The 21,960-nt window shown below is 38.7% G+C and overlaps 1 protein-coding gene across 3 annotated transcripts; it reads left to right on the top strand.

Annotated features, from left to right (window-relative positions):
• Positions 1-569: 569 nt before the first annotated feature.
• LOC127619209 (cytochrome P450 2J4-like) lies at positions 570-20,733 on the top strand. Of its 3 annotated transcripts, none has more exons than XM_052092015.1 (11): positions 570-685; positions 4,933-5,120; positions 12,797-13,023; positions 13,117-13,279; positions 15,983-16,132; positions 16,394-16,554; positions 18,378-18,554; positions 18,847-18,985; positions 19,094-19,281; positions 20,008-20,149; positions 20,266-20,733. In XM_052092015.1, the coding sequence occupies exons 2-11, from the start codon at positions 5,105-5,107 to the stop codon at positions 20,439-20,441; spliced, it is 1,539 nt and encodes a 512-aa protein (XP_051947975.1). In that variant the 5' UTR covers positions 570-685; positions 4,933-5,104; the 3' UTR covers positions 20,442-20,733. The 3 variants fall into 3 exon arrangements, with proteins under 3 accessions (XP_051947975.1, XP_051947977.1, XP_051947978.1); XM_052092017.1 differs by having other exon boundaries at positions 12,809-13,023; XM_052092018.1 differs by lacking the exons at positions 570-685; positions 4,933-5,120 and adding an exon at positions 12,142-12,168 and having other exon boundaries at positions 12,809-13,023.
• Positions 20,734-21,960: the final 1,227 nt, after the last annotated feature.

A 21,960-nucleotide genomic window follows, 5' to 3' on the forward strand; every position in this document is an offset into this window, starting at 1 on the left:
TCGCACTCTTGCGCGTGTGTTATTGGTATTTTCCTATTTTCTTATCTTGCTTTCTATACTTCCAAAGTGTAGTAGTTATGCAGTAGCTCTGCTGAGAGAAATGTGTTGGTCATGCACCATCATGTTACAATAACAATACATTTTTATAAATGTTGTAGAATAAGACATGTTCTGAGATGTCCTTAATCTTACACAAACTCCACAAAAGGCCACCTTAGTAAACGACAAGTTCCTCACAACTTGTAATTAATGAAAAAGGACATCTGTAATACAATATTAATGAAAATGGAATGAGCATTCCCTGCAGCCCTATTACAAGTTGTAAGGAAAGAAATATTAATGTATTGGATGAAGTGAAATGCATTTAACATTTGTAACAGAAAGCTGCATAAAACCATAACAAGTTTATGATCTCTGAACTAGTATCTCAAGACCTTTCAGAATTTGATTGGAGGGCCTTAAAGAAGAGCTGTTACCAACCAAAAACTGACTGGAGCAATTTAGTGCCACTCCTTCAGCAAACACTTATTGTGTAAACACATTACATAACAGCATTCCAATGGAGCTCATTCATTGGCTCACAAGGAGCGGGTTCACTACCCTTATTATTAGAAAAAAGAAAAGAGTTTTCAAGCTCAGTGCATTGAGAAGCCAAATCAGATGTCTGGATCTCAGCTGTAACAGAGTAAGTATTCTCTCTATTTCATTTCCTCGTTTTCATTGTTGATGGGTTTTTGAGCTGGGGGATAGCCAAACTGGATCACACAACATTGAAGCCCAGGGACCCCCCCCGGGCAGTCAAGGGCCCCTGGGAACTGGCCCCATTGGCCCGGTCGGTAATCCATCCCTGCCTTATTGCAAAAACAATAAACACTTAAAATAATGTAAACATTGGCAGATATTTAGGCCATTACCTCTGCATATCTCGAATGTGATGAACATAAACTCGGCAATGAAAATTCATAACCGGAAGCAAGACTGCATACAAGGTCAAGGGTGTAATTTCATTTCTTGATGCTAATGGCTTTTTCAGATATTGACTCGAGAGTGAGACCTGAATATCAATTAGCTGTATCTTCCATGTCCTAGTTTTACATAAAGTATCAGAAACTTAAAGGGATCGTTTACCCAGAAACGAAGATTTGGTCATCATTTACTTGCCCTATTGTTGTTCTAAACCCATATGAGTTTCTTTATTCAGTGGAAAACAAAGGTAGATGTTAAATGTTAGGGAATGACAGCCTCAGTCACCATTCTCTTTCATTTTTGTTATGGCTTCTTTTGTATCAGCAAGAATGGCTTCAATGTTGCAGTTGCTATCACACCTGATGGGCCAGTAGGTGGATGTACAAGTAATTGTGATATTTTTGTTTGTGCTGCTGTTGGTGAAACACCTGTGTGATGTTTGTTCAAAGATGCCAAAATTGCCACCTGGCCCTTTCCCTCTGCCTGTCATTGGCAATTTTATACATTTAGGCTTTAGAGATCTAATGGGCTCCTTTCAAAATGTATGTTTTTGCATTTGGACACCCGTTGCCTTAATACAAATTTGTAAAATTAATATTTTTGAATTCTTAACATTGCTGAGAAGAATGGAGATGTATGCACAATTTACCTTGGAAGCAAACCCTGTATACTGCTCTCTGGATACAAGAGTTTCTAAGAGGTATTTATGGAGCAGGCTTCACTGACCGACCGTATTTCCCTGTAAATGGCAGGATCTATATAGGGAATGGTACAAACACATTATAACACAACCATCCAGAACTTCCAATACACTTTTATCTGTTGTCTTTCAAATGTTTTTCAAAACTGGACTTTTCCCACCATGCTAATAATTTGAATCCTAGACATTGAGCCCTTTTACATGAACGATCTTAGACCGATTATGCTTAGTAAGCTGACCAGTATTTGGGAGGCTACTTTGAAACGGTTAGTTGGTAAAGTACTGTCAAAAGTTACTCTTTCAAAAAAATAGATAGCTAAATTACAAGTTACTAACAAAAAGTTGCTAACTACATTAAAGCTATCTACAGAAGTATATATTTTTGATATATAACAATCGGATTATATTATTGAACAGAGAGGCTATTTACACTAACTCTGCCCACCACTGCTCAGACCAAACTCAGGGAAGCCATGACATTGGGGTCAACTGCTGTTCAAATGAAGACGGGCATATTTGATTTTTTCGCGATGGGGCAGATACATAAAACTTGTTAACAAGTTTGACGTTTAGTGGATTAAGAGATTGGATATCTAAGTGTCTATTTGCGCTCCAATAGTCATGGAAGTGAATGGGGACAATTTTTGGAGGATCAAAATTTGAGGGGAAAATTTGAAGCTTATAATTTTATAAAAACAGTTACATTAATTATTCTTAGGTAATATATTAGAGCTGTAAATTTTTTACAAACAAACAATCCTTTTACGAAGACCTCGCATGGCACATTCTGCATTGATATGTCCTATGTTGTCTAGCAAACACAAACAGTCTTGAGTTTGGAAATTTAAGATTACTTGGTTGTCTTTTAAGATTTACATTTATGCATTTGGCAGACGCTTTTATCCAAAGCGACTTACAGTGCCCTTATTACAGGGACAATCCCCCCGGAGCAACTTGGATTAAGTGTTTTGCTCAAGGACACAATGGTGGTGGCTGTGGGGATCGAACCAGCAACCTTCTGATTACAAGTTACGTGGGTAGTCCACTACCCCACCACCACTACGATTAGTAATAATATTTTGAATCGCTTATTTATATAGTCCATACATGCTACAACATTGGGGATAATCTTCAAGATGTTACTTACAAATAAAAAAAATTACGTTTATCAAAGTTTTGTAGTTTCATAACTTAACCCCTAGTTGCTTTTGAAGGGCTTTGTTTTTGTAGTCAAATCTCGATTTTAAGTTTTATGGTTCCAATGAGGCAGCTTTGGTAAAATAGAAAAGGGTTTTTGTGTTTAGATTGCAGAATGATAAAATTAAACATGATTTGCTCTCTACGACTTATCTGTATAGGTTTATTTATGTCCAATGGGCACATACACTCAAGTACATCGGTTTGGGGAAGAAAACTCGCTTTCTCTGTGATTCTGTTCAGACTGAATTCAGTCAGTGACCACAATTGTAGTGTAGAAGACTCAACTTCTTAACAAGCTGAATTTTGGTCAATATTTCATATAATACAATAAACGCTACAAATACCGTACACAAAATAAACCATTACGATTTAAGCATTTCAATTTTTATAACACAATTTTATCAAATTTACTTGAGTTTTGAGTAAAATAAAATTAACTAAATAAAAAAACGAATTATTTTAAGTTAAATTGAAATGCATAAATCTTAAAAATAGAGTGTATACATAAATACTTAAAAACAATCAGTCATGTCTTGAAGAGCTGCAAGTACATGCTGCCCTCTTTAGGCCACAATCTGTAAGTGCAGGTGTCTTTTTGAAGATCAGTCTTGTTTATATATACTAATGTAATGCCTCAATTTCCCCCAAGGAAAGTCCTATCCTATCCTGTCCTGTCCTGTCCTGTCCTGTCCTGTCCTGTCCTGTCCTGTCCTGTCCTGACCTGTCCTGTCCTATCCTATCCTGTCCTGTCCTGTCGTGTCCTGTCCTGTCCTGTCCTATCCTGTCATGTCCTGTCCTGTCCTATCCTATCCTGTCCTATCCTATTAATGTGTCCAAGAGTTACAATCACTGTCTCTACATGCATTTGAATTCTCTTCTTATTTTTTCCATTCCTAGTGTTAGGACAGTTCAGCTGAGTTCACAGAGGAAAACCTGATATACTGTGCTGATATATCTGTTTGCAGCAGGCACAGAAACCACCTCTAATACACTCATATGGGCATTACTCTACATGGCCATGTATTCAGAACTACAAGTTGTGATGTCAGGGCTCATTTCCCATTATTTGTCCTTGGTAAAAGAAGGTTTGATTTATAAGTTGACGATAGAGCCGATAGGTAATGTATAGCTGATTATTTGGAAAATAGTTTTTAAAATTGACTCATAGAATGTAAAAAAAAAATTGCCTTCGTCTTTCCTTACTAGGACAAGCACAAACAAAGATGCTACAAGAGTCAAAAATGAATAAATTCCCAGATGCAGTTTATTGTTCGAACAAATATCCCAATAAGAACCAGAAAAAAAAATGAAACTCTGGTCCATAACGTAGAACTTTTAACTACAAACAAACCAGATACACACAAGGACTCTTATTTTGAAATCACAGAAACTTTGCTCCATTATAAAGCTTTATAATTAACTATTTACCAAATAAAGCATTATATAGCCTATATATTTTATACCCTACTGTATATGATGTATGTCTGATGGGGCACATTTCCATATAGTCATATTTTTCTTTGTATACCCTCTAACTTAAATTTAGAACACTTGATTATCAAATCAAAACAACAAAACCTGCAATGAATTGCAGATACAAATTTGGATGAATACTGTACATGGTCAATGATGAAAGATTCAGATACAGCAAATCCCCACATGATTGTTTTTATTTCACCTCTTGAGGCCACTGTTACACCAAGCCATTATAACTGCAGAATCCCCCCAGCGCTGGCCACAGAGGAGCAGAGGAATAATAATCAAATCTATCTGCACCGATTACTGGCATAACCGATATATCAGTCGGCACTGTATCTCTAGATTGATTGTGATGTCTTGTTCAAAGAAATAGTTCACTCTAAAATGAATATTCTGCCATTATTTACTCTCCTTCATGTTGTTCCACAAAATGAGGTGTTAGGCAGAATGTTCCATCAAGTAACCATTATATTTTGATTGTATGGGAAAAAAGATGCAGTATTTACTAAAGAAATTAAGTCTTGGCTTAGAAACAACATGAGGGTGAATAAATTATGACAGAATGTTCCTTTTCCCATTTACCACAGGGAGAGTCCAGTCTGAGATTGATTAGGTGATTGGACAAACACCACAACCATCCTTGGAGGACAGGATGCACATGCTGTACACCTACGCTGTGATCCATGAGATTCAGAGGTTTGCAAACATTGTTCCCTTTATGCCTCGAAGAGTGGCCAACATGGACACCACAGTGGCAGGATGTCCCATTGCAAAGGTAATTTATATTTTACTTACATTTGTATTACTAAGCATGGTCAACTAATTAGTTTGTGTTTAATTGTATTCAGCATGCAGACACAGGGAAGCATTAAGGCACGTCCAAATATGGTCAGTTTTTGAAGGCAGCAGATGTACCCATCTTTGCCAATGCAACATGATCACACGGGAAATCAGTGTGTTAGTTCTGAATATTTTTCCACTTAAAGTTCTACCAAATGTTACGAAATCCAGACATACCCCCAAAACTGTACCACTTCTTTTGGGCTTAGCACTGTTTTGGTTAGACTTAGGGTTTGGGTTACGACTATACACAATTTCTACTGAAATGTTGCCTAAATTCGGACACACTGTGCCTTTCACAACACTTCAATTCAAAGAACTGTTGCACATGCACACAGCTGTAGATTTTAGCAGACAACTTGTAAACTCCTGTCAGCGATTTTATCATGCAATCAGTCTGGCCTATGGTACCCCTAATACTGTGTGGTTTGGTGGTCAGTGGAAAGAATGAAAATAGTGTCTGTTGGAGTGGTTGAAAGAAGTAAATTAAACATCTATTTTTCTTAGTTTCCTTAATCAAACACACTTCTGTTAGCAGGCTACAGTGCATCCTTTTGCTGCTATTTTTTCTTAATTTTTTTATATATTTTTTTGTCATTGTCTGGAAATGAGAAAGAGAAAAAGATAAATGAAATTACCCAAATGTACTTATTTTATCTGACCACAATCACTTGAATACTCACGACAGCATAATTACGACTTCCAAACTCGTAGATGAAGGATTGTGCGTGCACGTGTGCGCTACAGCTCAATTTCGACTGTTTCTACGTTTGCATATTTTTAAGTACTTTTTTAAAGTGCCCTGTTTAAAGCTGCCCTTATCCATTTTATCATTAAAATGCAACACATCTCAATGTTTCCACAAATATTTTTTTTGCAGCTGTGGTTCTTTTGTGCATGCATCCATGAGCCCGCTACGCAAGAGATGCATTTATGCGTGTCGGTGGAGAAATAGCTTAAAACAACCATTATAATCATTATAAATGGGTTATTAATTTTCACATTGCCATATGTGTTTATTTACTGGAAGATTTTGGAACTTTGATTTGTTACAAGGAGCAGGTAGACCCACCTTCCCCCTCGCACTTGCAAATCTGTTGTAAGAAAGTCATGTAAAAAATGTAAGTACAACAAGAGGGAAGACAGAACAATGTATATCAGATAGCTGCGGGGCCCCTAAGAGGACAGGGAAGGATTTATTTTTCTGAAATAGTTTTGCCTTCCCTGGCAATTGTTTGTGTTCCCTCGTAATAAGTTTTGCATTCCCCTGCAATAAGTTTTGCGGTCCCCTGCAATATTGTTGCGTTCCCCTGCAATAAGTTTTGCTTGCCCTCACAATATTGTTGCATTCCCCTGCAATAAGTTTTGTGGTCCCCTGCAATATTGTTGCGTTCCCCTGCAGTAAGTTTTGCGTGCCCTCTCAATATTGTTGCGTGCCCTTGCAATAGTGTTGCGATTCCTCACAATAAGTTTTGCGTTCCCTCGCAATAAGTTTTACGTTCCCCAGCAATACGTTTTTCGTGCACTCGCAATATAGTGGATTTCCCTCGCAATAGTGTTGCGATCCCTCACAATAAGTTTTGCGTTCCCCTGCAATATTGTTGCATTCCCTCGCAATAGTGTTGCGATCCCTCACAATAAGTTTTGCGTGCCCTCGCAATATGGTTGTGTTCCCTCACAATACGTTTTGCGTGCCCTCGCAATATTTTTGTGTTCCCTCACAATAAGTTTTGTGTTCCCTCACAATAAGTTTTGTGTTCCCTCGCAATAAGTTTTGCATTACCCTGCAATACGTTTTGCGTGCCCTTGCAATAAATGTACCTTTGTTTTACTAAAATAACCATATTTTAGCCTTGATATTCAGAGCAAAGCCTTCTTAATAATACAGGAAAACAAAAACTATGGTAATAAAAATCTTATTTTTGTAATTATTTAGATTTTACTACAAATACTTTGGTGTTTGTAGTGAGACTATAGTAACCACTAGATTAATCATGTTTAATATATAGTAGAACCATGGTTACTATATGGAAACACAATACTGTATTAAAACCATTGTTTCTGGCCAAAAAGAAAAAACATGCTTAGCCTACTTAACTTTTCATAGTTACTACAATATTACTATACAAAAAACATGTTTTCTACAAAAAAATGTAGTAACTTCAGTCTACAATATTGATAGCACTGTATTATAAGGTTACTTTTGTTAATATAAATGTATGTATTAGGTTTCATTAACCAACGATGAAAATTTTTTTTTTCTTTATGTTAGTTCATAAAAATGCCATTTCCATCGTTAGTTTATGTTAGTTCATAGTGCATTAACTAATGTTAACGTATACAACTTTGGATTTAAAAAAATGTTTTAGTATATGTTGAAGTTGCCATTTATTTTTTGTTACCATAGATTTACTTTTCTGTATTATCACTATGTTTTCACTTCGAATATAATGGTAAAAATATGGTAACTATAGTAAAACCATGTTAAATTTATTGTGAGGGTACACAAAATTATTGTGTGGGCATGAAAAATGCATTACGAGGGCCAGTGGCGGATTTAGTCATGGATTACATGGGCTGTTGGGCCCAGGGCGGCATGACCCTCAAGAGTTTTTGTGGCCTGTATTCATAAAGGTGCTAGAATTATTCCCTTGAAATTCTTGTCCACATTGACATAATAGTGTCACACAGTTGCTCTACATTTGTTCGGCAGCACATTTACGTTGCAAATACTGTATGAAGTTCTACAGCATCCCAAAGGTTATTTACTGGACTGTGATCTTGTGATTTGGAAGACACTGGAGTACACAGAACTCATTGTCCTGTGTGTGAAACCAGCTTAAGATGACATTTGCTTTGAAACATGGTGCATTATCCTGGTGAGTGAAGCCATTAGAAGATGAACTGTAGCCATAAAGTGATGCACGTGGTCAGCAACAAGGCTGTGACATTGTTCAGTTTATATTAAGAAAGCAAATGTGTGACAACAAAATATTTCCCATGATATAACACCTCCAGCTTGAACCGTTTACGGTTCAATGCCCGCCTCAGGAATGTGCTGCTGAGGAAGCCTCATGAGGTGAAACTCGGCTATGGTAAGTGCTGTTACAATACGCTCTAAGCGGTTGACCAATCACAGCAGAATGGGCTTTTCGGAAAAGGGGGCTTTAAAGAGACAGGAGCTAAAACAGAGCGTTCCAGACAGAGAGTGAAAACAGTTCTACAGCAATGTACAGTATGAGAACAATAATGTATTGGAAATTACTGACTTCTGGTCTATTGTCTGTCGTTTGTCGGATGCAGTGAAAAAGCAGCTTAAGAATTTACCTTTGAAAAACCCATATTTGTTGACCACTAAAGTGAACATTGGGAGTAACATGTCCTCCTTTAGTGGTCCTATGATGAGGGGGGAAAATATGATATCTACAAAGTTCAGCAGCAACCATATCATATAAAATGAGCAGGCACACATGGCAAGTTTATGTGTGTTAGGGTTAAGAATGAGAGAACTTTGTGTTTATTGCCATGCGTGCAATAGAATATCACATGTCCTGTTTTTTTTCATTTTTAATATTGTGTGGAGAGTGATCGTGTTTACAGCAGGACCACAAAAAGAAGGTCATCACACACACACACACACACACACACACACACAAACACATATTTTTTTGTCATGATGGTGGCTTTCCATTGACTTCTATTGTTTAATACTGAGCTAATGATATATACTTTACTACTACAAATACGACACGCTACGTTTGCATGTACTGCTTCATTGTAAAAAAGCTGTATCTACAATATAGCTTTAGAAGATGCACTTAGCACCTTCATTTAAATAAATATTTAAACGAAGTCATTTTGATTGCTTATTCCACTTTTTATGTAAATTAGGTTAATTACAGATTGTGTTTCAGTCACACAACTCTTTGCTTTTAACATGTAACATTGTGGTATTACCACCCGGGGAAAGCAGCCGATAAACTGAATTATATATTTACATTTACATTTACGCATTTGGCAGATGCTTTTATCCAAAGCGACTTACAGTGCACTTATTACAGGGACAATCCCCCCCGGAGCAACCTGGAGTTAAGTGTCTTGCTCAAGGACACAATGGTGGTGGCTGTGGGGATCGAACCAGTGACCTTCTGAGTAACAGTTTACCAGTTATGTGCATTAGACCACTACACCACCACCAGTTTGTACTTACATTTAAAGTACCTGCATTTAATTACATCTGTAGTTACACTGTTAACCTTACCTCTAACCTTAAACTAACCCAGCACTAACCCTAAACCCTAACTCTAACCCCTTACCCTTACCTTAACCCTATCCCTACCCGTACCTCAAACTCATTAGCAGCAAATGTGAATCGTGTGAGCATTTTGCAGAATGTAGACATGTAGATACACAATAAATACATTCTATTGCATGTTTTTTAATGTTAGTACATAGTAGTTAAAAACACCTAGTATAAAGTGGGACCAATTCTACAATGAGGCGCTAACTATGGAACTGAATGGGTACAATCCAAAAACATTCAAATACTCACTGTTTCAAAAGTATAGCCACAAGACTTCACATGTCTGCCTTTAAGCCCTCTGAAAATGATCCCCATTCATTACATTGTAAATGCCTCTCAGTAACAATTATTTTTAGCTTCTTCTTTTCTTTTTTTTTTAAAGAAAATAATGGATGAGACAAACATTTTCTTTGTGGTATTCAACATTATGCTACAAATGCTGTTGATTTAGATTACCTTGTAATGAACCCAGAATATTCCTTTAAAGTGGGCTTTAACTGTGTGAATGGAAAACTGGACTGTGTGGTCTGAGTCGCTTCATCCTCTTTAAAAGAAAAAAAAGGTGTAACACAATGTAATGAATGTTCTCTGTACATTCACACTGTCTCTGGCCTTGACAGATGGATGTGGCGATGACAATATTACATGCCGTTCGACCCCTGTTTCCAAGTTTCTTTCATTTTCTACTTTCTTTCCAAAGTGTAAAAGATAGTTGGCGTGCAAATTTCAATGCAATCATGTAACGGCTATAGAAAAGCTGTTACAAAAGTTTATTTCTGTTATTATTATGTTTTTAAGTTATCTTAAAGCAAGCAGGCAAACAGATAAATAAATAAATACATAAATTCCTAATTTCAAGAATATAAAATGTATGTATCATCAGATTATTGTGATGATGTGTACAATGGAATGCAGGATATTGTAATATTTCTGAAATATCTTGATCTCTGAACTACTTCACTTATGCAATATCTTTTATATATAATAGACTATATAGACTCACTATTTAACATTCGATTATAGCTGTTATCAAATAAACTCATTAGAGCAATTTTATGCCAGCATTTGATAACCCCAATGTATAAATATGTTACATAACAGCACTCTTATAAACCCCTGTGGATTCAGAAGACAAACCAAGACGTCTTGTTATCTCAATGTAAGCGGTCCTGCTCGACCTCCTCAAGTGGGATTCGAACCGGGGACTCTGGCATGGGAGGCAGGTGTGCTAAGGAGGAGGCAAGATGCTACAGCCTCTAGCTTCAGTTGCTAGTGCCAGCCAATCACTGCAGAGCAGACTCAAAAGAACATCTGTGAAGTAACATATCATGAATAATATTATGATCTCCAAAAACATTTGCAAAATAACCTAATTGATTAAATGACTAAGAATATTTACACTACCAAAAGCGTGGAAGTGAAGTTTTTGATCCGAAGGTTTGTGCTGTAAATAAATGCTTGGTAAAGAACAATAAAAATTGTTCCTACATATGAATTTCTTCATATATCAACATTAGTATTTATGCATTAAGACGATATTTGTTTTTTATACAAAGCAACAAAGAGTGCATTTATGTACATTTTATCAGAATGTGTTTTCCCTGGGAACTGAACCCATGACCTTGGCATTGCCAGTACTGAGTAATTAATACATTTGTTAAGGAAAGTTGGTCGAGGGAATGCCTAGAGTGTCCTAGACTAAGAATGCCTAGACATCTTTCTCTCGCTCACACACAAAGAAAGACAAAGATACCCCATTTAGCCTTAACAGCAAGTGCTGTTAGCGAGCACCTATGAAGGCCAGCACCACACCAGACCGCCTTTGTCTCCCCAGTGATGATGTTTTTACACACCACACCAGGTACTAATTTTAGGCTGAGTTGACCTAGGGGAGGCCCGGGACCGGTTCAGATAATCGTCACTGGTGTTGACCATGAAAGGGAATCGAACTCGGGTCGCCAGGTTCGTAGCGCGCTAACCGCTACACTAACGCTCCACCACAGGGGTTGGAAAGGAAGACCCTGGGCGGGCGCCCCGGGTTGTACGGGTGACCTCGCAACAGGCGGTCCGCCTCGGATACACATATACACACACTCATACACACACACACACACACACACATACACTCTCACACATAAACATACAAACACACACACACTCACACATACACTCACACACACACACACACACACATATATATATATACACACACACATACATAAATATATACACACACACACACACACACACACACATATATATAAACACACACACACACATACACACACACTCACACATACACACTCACACAAACGAGACTCAACACCAAAGATGCACCTTTGTAAACTGAGCATTATGTGCATAGACATATCAATGCTGCTCTAAATTATTTGTCCAAAAAAGTGGCCCGATTTACAACATGTGATTTTAATTTGAACCATTTCTGTACAGTTTGGGAATGTTGTGGCCTATGACCCAAATCTTACAATCTGGAATTTAAATTGTTCTGCTATCACCACCAGTGTTAGTGTTCACTAAAATCAGTTTTCAACTCGTCATAAGACATAATCTTTTTGTTGACGTCACAAAATATCTTGGCACCAACCACATAGAAAAACACACTGATCTTATTCTCACATGCAACATTATTGGCCAGCCGTCACTGCTCAAAACGCACAAGGTAGGATTAAAGATCTTTACTTGACTCTCTGTTGTTTGTTTTTGTGGGGTTATTATGACTGTTAGTATATTGTTGTGTGGTAATGTTAAGAGCTCATCTTTTATTTTAATGAGGTGTCTTGGTTGAGGTTTGTGTGTTCACCCAAAAATTATAACTCTCATCATTTACTCACCCTCATGCCATCACAGATGTGTATGACTTTCTTTCTACTGCTGAGCACATAGAAAAGTTTTTAGAAGAATATTTTGGCTCTGTAAGTGAATGGATACCTAAGTTTTGAAGCAAAAAGCACATAAAGGCAGCATAAATGTAATCCATAAGATTCCAGTGGTTAGCTTTATCTTCTGAAGTGATATGATAGGTGTGTGTGAGAAACAGATCAATACTGAAGATCTTTTTTACTATAAATTATCCTCCCTGCCCATTAGTGGTGATATGTACAAAGAATGGGAATTGCCAAAAACAAAAGAAGAAGAAGTGCAGATTTATAGTGAAAAAAGGACTTAAATATTGATCTGTTTCTCACCCACACTTATCCTATCGCTTCTGAAGACATGGATTAAACCACTGGAGTTTTACGGATAACTTTTATTATATTATGTTATCAAATGCACTAACAATGGTGTAGTCTCTTTTGTAGCAGCAAGAATGGCATCAGCATTGCAAGCGTTATCACATCTGATGGACCAGTGGATGGATGTACAAGGAATCCTGGTATTTCTATGCGTGCTGCTCTTGGTGAAACACCTTAGGGATGTTTGTTCAAGAAGCATGCCCCCTGGCCCTTTCCCTCTACCTTTAATTGGAAATGTTATGAAAATTGGCTTTAATGATCCAATGGAGTTATTTCCAAAGGTATGTGTATAGTATGTTTTTCTTGGACACGTGTCTAATGTTTTGCTACTACAGTTGTGTACATTTTATTTTTATTTATATCCTGTTTGTCAGATTGCTGAGCAGTATGGAGATGTGTGCACGCTGTTCCTAGGAGAAAAACCCTGTATACTGCTCACTGGATATGAGACTTTCAAAGAGGCATTTGTGGAACAGGCGGACATCTTTACAGACAGACCGTACTTCCATGTAAATGACAGGATCTGTAAAGGGAAAGGTACACTCAGTTACAGGAACACAGTATACACATTCAGCACTGCCCACTTTGACTTTTTAACCTGAGACCCGAGCGTGACTGCTGTGTGCATTTTCCATTTCCCTTTTTGATTTGTAACTAGTAGCACCTCATAAACATGCAAAAAAAAGAAAAACTCTAGAGCAAACAGTTTCCTTAAAAATGGATGTCCACATATGTGGTTAGCAGGACTAAACTGTGAAATTTGAAATAATACACCTTTGCAAGGTTCTACAATCTCCGGGTTGAGCCGGTTTCGTCCCGTGTCTTGGCAGTCACGAACAGGTTAGTCCGGGACAGTTGGCCAGGTGTATTGCTTGCGCATATCGCCTTTCACCTACCCTGAGCTGAAGATGTGTGCTGTTGACTCCCAGTAGTGTTGACAAAATGTGTTCCCTGGATGACTTCTTCCTAGCCCTGTGGCAGACGAGTTTGCGGAGAAACTCGTCCCCGGCTCATTACATGTGCTAACTAATCCCTTTACTAGGCTACTCTGTACTCTGTACTGAGGTGCTCTGCATGTGTTGGTTACCCATAGTTGACCCCATGTGATGTATATTTTCCACAAAATTTTTTCCCTGTTGGTAAACTTGGGCAGAGGCCCTTCTGCCCCAGTCACCAAGTTTGTAGAAACTCCTCCCCCGTTGGGTAGGACCTACCATGGGACTTCTCCACATGTCATACTTCCGACAAGGCTCGGCAAGACCATGTGACGTATTTCTACTCAAAATACCCCCCTCTTTCTCTGGGCGGGGTGTGGTTTCCGTGGTGTCTTTTCTATAACCTCCTGATTATGTTAGTGTTGTACTGCACCCAGAGCTGCTGGGCTCAGCATGAGTCGCGTGTCAAAAAATAGGCTCAACGCCGAAACAACACTGCAGCATCTGGGACACTTCTGGGACACTTGAAAAGCAGGCGGTTATTCAGCCCCTTCTTAAAAAGCATACTCTTGACCCGTTGGATTTTAATAATTATCGGCCCATTTCAAAGCTGCCTTGTATTTCTAAAATTTTAGAAAAGGTAGTTTTATCTCAGTTAAGTTCTTTTTTGGCTAGAAACGAGGTGTTAGATGTCTTTCAGTCTGGTTTTCGGGCAGGACACAGTACTGAATCAGCTTTACTGCGAGTTTCTAATGATCTATTACTTATTGCAGATTCGGGCAATACTGGGGCGCTAATCATGTTGGATCTTAGTGCAGCTTTTGATTTAATTGATCATGATATTCTTATTAATCGTTTGGAACACGTTGTAGGGCTGAGAGGGACGGTTTTAAATTGGTTTTCCTCATATTTAAGGGGGCGTTCAATTTCTGTTAGGGTTGGGGATTTTTCCTCCGGGTCAGTTTCTCTGGATTGTGGAGTACCTCAAGTACCTGTTTTTGTACCTATTTTATCACCTATATGCCGATGATATTCAGATTTATTTACCGATTGGAGCTGGAGGATCAAGCCCTAATTTATCCTTGGTTGCTTGTTTACAGGAGGTGACTAATTGGTTACAGCAAAACTGCTTACAGTTAAATGCCAGCAAGTCTGAAGTCATGTTGTTTGGGACGAAGAAGGCTGACAGCGGTTTAACCGATTTTTTAGGTATATGGGAAACATATGTGCAGCCTAAAATAAGAAATCTAGGTGTAATTTTTGACTCTGCTCTTATGTTTGACTATCAGGTTAAAAATGTGGTAAAAAATTGTTTTTATCAGTTAAGGACTATTGCTAAAATGAAATCTTTTTTGTCTGTTCCTGATTTGGAGACAGTGATTCACGCATTTATCTCCACACGTTTGGACTACTGCAATTCTTTATATGTAGGAATTAGTCAATCTCTTATCTCAAGATTGCAGTTGGTTCAAAACGCTGCAGCGAGGCTGATTGCTGGTATTAAGAAGAGGGAGCATAATACTCCTGTTTTGAAAAGGCTTCATTGGCTCCCTGTGAAATATCGGATACAGTATAAGATTTTGTTATATGTTTATAAAGCTGTTCACGAATTGGCCCCGGAATATATCAATGATTTGGTGCTAATGAACTCTAGTAGATCTCAAAGGTCTTTTAATTGTCTACTGCTCTTTGTTCCAAGAACTCGACTTAAAACTAAAGGAGATCGAGCTTTTTCAGTTGCTGGCCCTAGACTGTGGAATGCTCTTCCCCCTGATATTAGAACTGCACCGTCAGTTGATGTTTTTAAAATTCGTGTGAAAACGTATTTGTATTCTGTTTGTTTTAATTCTTGACTTTGTCATTGCATATTGTATGTATGTTTTTTCTTGTTTTTGGATGTACAGCCCTTTGGTCTACGTTGTAGTTGAAGGGGCTATATAAATAAATGAGACTTGAGACTTGACACGTCACCTCACTACTTACGCTTGCAGTGGGAATGGTGTAATCTGTTACGTAATATGGGCACTGAAACGAAAAAGCGCCGCTCTCGCCTCGCTCACTGTGGATATGTGAATCTGACGAAAGAGATAAAGGGTGGAAAATGGTCAAGAAAGATTGAGTTGTAACTATTATGGCACAAAAAAAATTTATATTTTGGTAGCTTAATGATGGAAATACACTATGACAAAGGCTCTCTGTCAGAAATTAAATGTTCATTGAAATAAAATAAAAAATGGCAATAATCTGTTATATTATCATTATCTTTGTAATCATGGATTGCACTCTTTTTAACCTTTTTTTGTAGGTTTGATCTTCTCCGGTGGGCACATGTGGCGTCAACAGAGGCGTTTTGCTCTGTCAACACTGAAGTATTTTGGTGTGGGCAAGAAAACTCTAGAAAACTCCATCCTGCAAGAATGTAACATTGTCTGTGATTCTCTGCAGACTAAACAAGGTCTGTTTCCTAATCACATCTAAAGGAGCTACAGGTACTCTACATGGCCAAATGTTACATGCTTTCTTGGCCAAGCTTTCCCAGAAAAGTCGCTTTTATAGTAGTAAGGGAGGTCTAACTTCATATTAATGCCATAGTGTTCAGGTGTTCACAAACGTCCAGCCATGTAGCATACGCATGTCAAGTACATACTGCCCTCTACAAAGAGTAGCAAGTACAGTATGCAACAGTACTTATTGACTTTTTTCCTTCTTTTCCAAGGTTTGCCTTTCAACCCTCATCATATACTGGCCTATGCAGTGGGTAATGTAATATGCAGTCTGGTTTTTGGCTACAAGTTTGATTACAACAACCATCATTTTCATCAGCTGCTGCAGTATTCAGATGACATCTTCAAGCTCCCTGTCAATAATTGGGGTCGGGTATGATACCAACTCACTATAATAAATACTAAGGGGGAGATTCACTAAGAATGAATTGGAGCCACTTAAAGCGCCAGTTTTTTGCACTCGCTGAATAACTAAAGAGATTGCATTGTTTCACTGTTTGCGATGTATTTATTGTTCATTTTGTCACCGTTTTGTGCATGAAGTGTCAAGGTCTGCGTGCTCTTTACTTTGTTTCATTCCTCAGTAATGCAAGGTGATGTTGTCTCGTAGACTACTTGTTCATGTGTGAGGCTTCCATATGTAATGTGGTGCATGATTAAACCTGTATTTTTAAGAAAAGTTCAAAATGTAATATGTTGATGTAAAGGGATTTAGACGGGCAAGGAGGAGGCGAGAACCGGCTTGACAATAATAGTTTAATGAGAAACTTAAACAAAAGACAAACACACACACACATGATGGACATTTCCGTAAACGATCTCTCTCTCCCGCACCATCCTCCGCATTCAGCCTTTATCCCTCTCGGAGGCTTGATTAGCCTGATAAGGGACCGGGTGTGTAGAATCACGACCTTGACCCGCCCTCCACTCTGCCACATTCCCCCCTCGTTCTCTCAGGCTGGGGAGCCCCCGGCATGACGTACACCCCCCCCCCTCTTTCCCTGGGGAGGAGTGTGCCTTTTGCCCCGTCTGCTGGCAGGTCATCCCCGTCTACCTGGATGAGGGAGGGGACAAGGGGAGGGAAACAGAAATAATAAAAATGGGGGGTACTTCCTGTAACAGTGTAGTAAAAAAAAACACTGTAAAATTTCAACGAGAGGGAAAAGTCCAACGCGGAGCGGCAGTGGGAGAGAGAGAGGAGAGACAAAAAAAAACACTTACTCGCCAGTTCTCCGATACGCCGTAACTTGTTCCTTGGCCACTCCTCCACCATCTAACGGAAGACAGCCGCGCGTCTCCAGGTGGATCGGAGGCAGTCCTCCAGCCCCTGGCGGACGGAACGCCCAGCTGCGTTCTCGGGGAACAGTAGGGGTCTCCCCCGCCACTGGCAGCGGTTCTCCCGCTCTAGGCGGTCGGCAGCGAGCCCCTCCCCGCTCGGCTGATAGGGGACTCCTCCGCACCTGGCAGCGGCCCTGACCGCTCCAGGTGGTTGGTTAGGAGCCCCGTCACCTCTTGCAGTCGGCAGGCTCCTCGTCCCCCGGCAGATGGCTGCGGCTGCTCCGTTGGGGTGGACGTTAGTGGCGAGAACTCTACTACGGTGTATCCCTCCTCCTTCCCGGATTTCGGCACCAGTGAAAAGGGATTTTGGCACCAGTGTAAAGGAGTTCAATGGAAAGGAGGAGGCGAGAACCAGCTTGACAATATAAATAATATTTTAATGATAAACTTAAACAAAAGACAAACACACACACATGACGGACATGTCCATAAACAATCACTCTCTCCCGCGCCATCCTCCGCAGTCAGCCTTTATCCCTCTCGGAGGCTTGATTAGCCTGATAATGGACCGGTGTGTAGAATCTCCGCCCTGCCACAGTTAATTTAAATGTTAATAATTTTAAGTACCATGTACATCAGATTTGTAAGTAAAAGTTACAGTATTTACAAGCATGTTTAAGTTAAATTGACTCACTATAATCAATATGTCATGAAGTTAAATACATTTTACTTAATTTTATACCATTAGGGTTTACTTAGGAAAAATGTGTGCAAAAACTCACTAGTAATTTTTTTTTTTTTCAGTGTATCTTAAATGTACTAACATTGCAATTTAATTGGGCAAACTTTGCTCTAGAAATCGTACTACAAAGATTTGTAAAAATGTAACATCGTGATAACCATTTTTTCTCTCAACAGCTGTATAACGAGTTTCCCACTCTGATGTCCTTGCTGCCAGGAAAACACCAGACTGCATTTGCCAACCTCTCTAAGCTGAAGCTCTTTTTTCAGGAGGAAATCAGGAAACACAAGGAGGACAGAAACCCGTCCAATCCCAGAGACTACATTGACTGCTATCTGGAGGAAATCGAGAAGGTGAACTTTTCTGGCATGCCCAAGGCAACAAAGCACCATAAGAGTAGTCCGTTACAATTTTATGCTGTATTCCAAGTCGTCTTAAACTATATGCTAGCTTTGTGTGAGGAACAGACTGAAATTTAAGCCATTGTAGACTGATAAAATTATAATCTCCCCCTACGCTGTTCAAAAACGATTACGATAACGATTGTTCAAAAATTTTCTTTTTGTGCTCCAAAGACAGAAGAATTGCATATGACTTTGTAATGACATGGGGGTGAGTAAATATGAATCTTTTCTTTATTCCCAGAGTAAGGATAGTGCAGCCGAGTTCACAGAGGAAAACCTCATTCACTGTGTATTGGATCTGTTCGGAGCAGGCACAGAAAGCACTGCTAAAACTCTCAGCTGGGCGATACTCTACATGGCCAAATATCCAGAAGTGCAAAGTGGAGTGGTTCTTAAATCAGATGCTGCATATCTTCTGTTTATGTGTCTACTTGCAAGGTAAATCTGTGTTTGTGTCCATAATCATCATGTTTGCTTTGTTACCACAGAGAACGTCCAATCTGAAATTGATCAGGTGATAGGACAGACACGGCAGCCCTTGATGGAAGACCGAACGAACCTGTCGTACACCTATGCTGTGATCCACGAGATTCAGAGGTTTGCGAATGTTCTTGCCTTTATTCCACCCAGAATAGCCAGCAAAGACACCACAGTGGCAGGATGTCCCATTCCAAAGGTGAGAGATGTGGTTCTCAAGTTAACAAGCATACGGGGGAATCCCATGAAAACTTGTCCAGGTCTGATTTCAGATATTAATCATTTTAAAAAGGTGTATTTTTCATTGTGACATTATTTTCATGACAATTTTACACACACCTTTTGCCCCATTAGTCTCAATGAATATTCTCATTATTGTAATATTTATTTTACTAAATAAAGACAATGATTTTATTAAGCACAAATGCAAATTAGGTACAACCAATTCTAGAATTATGTATAAATCCTTTACAATTTAAATAATACAATATTTCTTTCTTGTTTAAAAATGACAGTAATAATTAGATTTTTATTTTATTATTTATATGAGAATCGGGGGGTAAATATCACAATACAAATTTAATGGTCCTGAAACAGGCTTTATTATTATTATTATTATTATTATTATTATTATTATTATTATTATTATTATTTTAATGCGTAACACAATGTCTTGTTTTTTTCCCTTTTCCTTTTGAAATGTGGCCTGGACATGTTTTTGTGAGATGCAGACATTTAATATTGTAAAATCTGAGCCAGATTTGCATTGCAAATAATGAATTATTATTTATTTATATATATTTTCCTTAAAAACTGAGAGTGCATTAGCATTATTTGTATGAATGAAGAATGTAAATGTGTAGTATTCTTATAGCTAAATTGTGTAACATTAAAAAAATGTGCCAATGTGTTGTTTTGTTGACAGGGTGTTATGGTGCTACCAATGCTCAAGCCAATCTTAGAAGACAAGAAAGAGTACAGCACTCCATATGAATTCAATCCTGCACACTTTCTGGATGAAAATGGCAAATTTTTGAAGAGAGAACATTTTATCCCTTTTTCACTAGGTAGGTCATGGTGAGGAATGTCACTGTAAGAATATATTAACTGTAGTGTATCCATTCATCTCTATTATTAAAGCTTACTTTGTTATCAGTACTGATCCAGAGCCTGTGATTTGCAGGTAAGAGGATGTGTCCAGGTGAGCAGCTCGCTCGTATGGAGCTCTTCCTCCTCTTCATCTCTATGATGCAGCATTTTACCTTCCTGCCACCTGAGGGACAAACACTGAGTCTGAAAAGAACAGTTGCCATCGCGTCTGCTCCCGAACCTTTCCAGATACGTGCTGTGCCTCGATAGAGCGACATCAATCAGATCATCACAGCAAACTGCTGAAGCACAAATAAGATTATTAACACATAGTGTGTCATTTGTTTTAATAATATAAAGCAGTCACGTTATGAAACTATCTATGAAAATGATATTAGGTTTCAAATCACACTAAGTAGTTATCTGCATTTCCTTGTTAAGGATGCAAATATCAATTAAATGTGGAAGTGCAGCTCAAAGTATGGAACATACATTTTTGAAAATAAGTAGAAAGGAAATGTACTATTTAAAGTAAATTTGTTGTAATACAAATTTTAGAAAATAGGAATGTTTTACATCACACTTTAAGTAAATAAAATGTATGAAAAAAACTATTTAAAGACCTTTTATTTCTATTGTATTTTTTTCAGTATGTAACAAAAATATGTTATGGCACAATTTTTCACACCACATGCCACAAATGCTGTCGATTGAGTTTATGAGAAGTCATGAGTAGCTTGATGATGGTGATAAAATAATGACAGAATTATAATTTTTGGGTGAACTATTCTATTGTCAGGCCTGGGTAGCTCAGCGAGTATTGACGCTGACTCTCACCCCTTGAGTCGTGAGATTGAATCCAGGGTGTGCTGAGTGACTCCAGTCAGGTCTCCTAAGCAACCAAATTGGCCCGGTTGCTAGGGAGGGTAGAGTCACATGGGGTAATCTCCTTATGGTCTCGATTAGTGGTTCTCGCTCTCAATGGGGCACGTCGTAAGTTGCGCATGGATCAGGGAGAGTAGCATCAGCCTCCACATGCTGCGAGTCTCCGTGGTGTCATGCTAAACCGGCCACGTGATAAGATGCATGGATTGACGGTCTCAGAAGCAGAGGCAACTGAGACTTGTTCTCCACCACCTGGATTGAGGTGAATAACCGCGCCACCATGAGGCCCTTCTAAGTAGTGGGAATTGGGCATTCCAAATTGTCACACACACTTTGGTGGTAGAGCGGGTTATCCACTAATCACAGGGTTGGCGGTTCGACTCCACATGCCGAAGTGTCCTTGGGCAAGACACTGAATCACAAGTTGCTCCTAATGGCAGGCTAGTGCATTGCATGGCAGCTCTGCCGTCATTGGTGTATGAATGTGCGATTGAGATGCAGTGTAAAGCGCTTTGAATACTGATATGGTTAAAAAGGTGCTATACAGGTGAAACTCGCAAAATTAGAATATCGTGCAAAAGTTCATTAATTTCAGTAATTCAACTTAAAAGGTGAAACTAATATATTATATAGACTCATTACAAGCAAAGTAAGATATTTCAAGCCTTTATTTGATATCATTTTGATGATTATGGCTTACAGCTTATGAAAACCCCAAATTCAGAATCTCAGAAAATTAGAATATTACATGAAATCAATAAAAAAAAAGGATTTTAAATACAGAAATGCCGGCCCTCTGAAAAGTATAATCATGCATATGTACTCAGTACTTAGTTTGGGCCCCTTTTGCATTAATTACTGCCTCAATGTGGCGTGGCATGGATGCTATCAGCTTGTGGCACTG

This window comes from Xyrauchen texanus, chromosome 25 (genome assembly GCF_025860055.1).
Source record: "Xyrauchen texanus isolate HMW12.3.18 chromosome 25, RBS_HiC_50CHRs, whole genome shotgun sequence".
Classification (NCBI taxonomy): Eukaryota; Metazoa; Chordata; class Actinopteri; order Cypriniformes; family Catostomidae; genus Xyrauchen; species Xyrauchen texanus.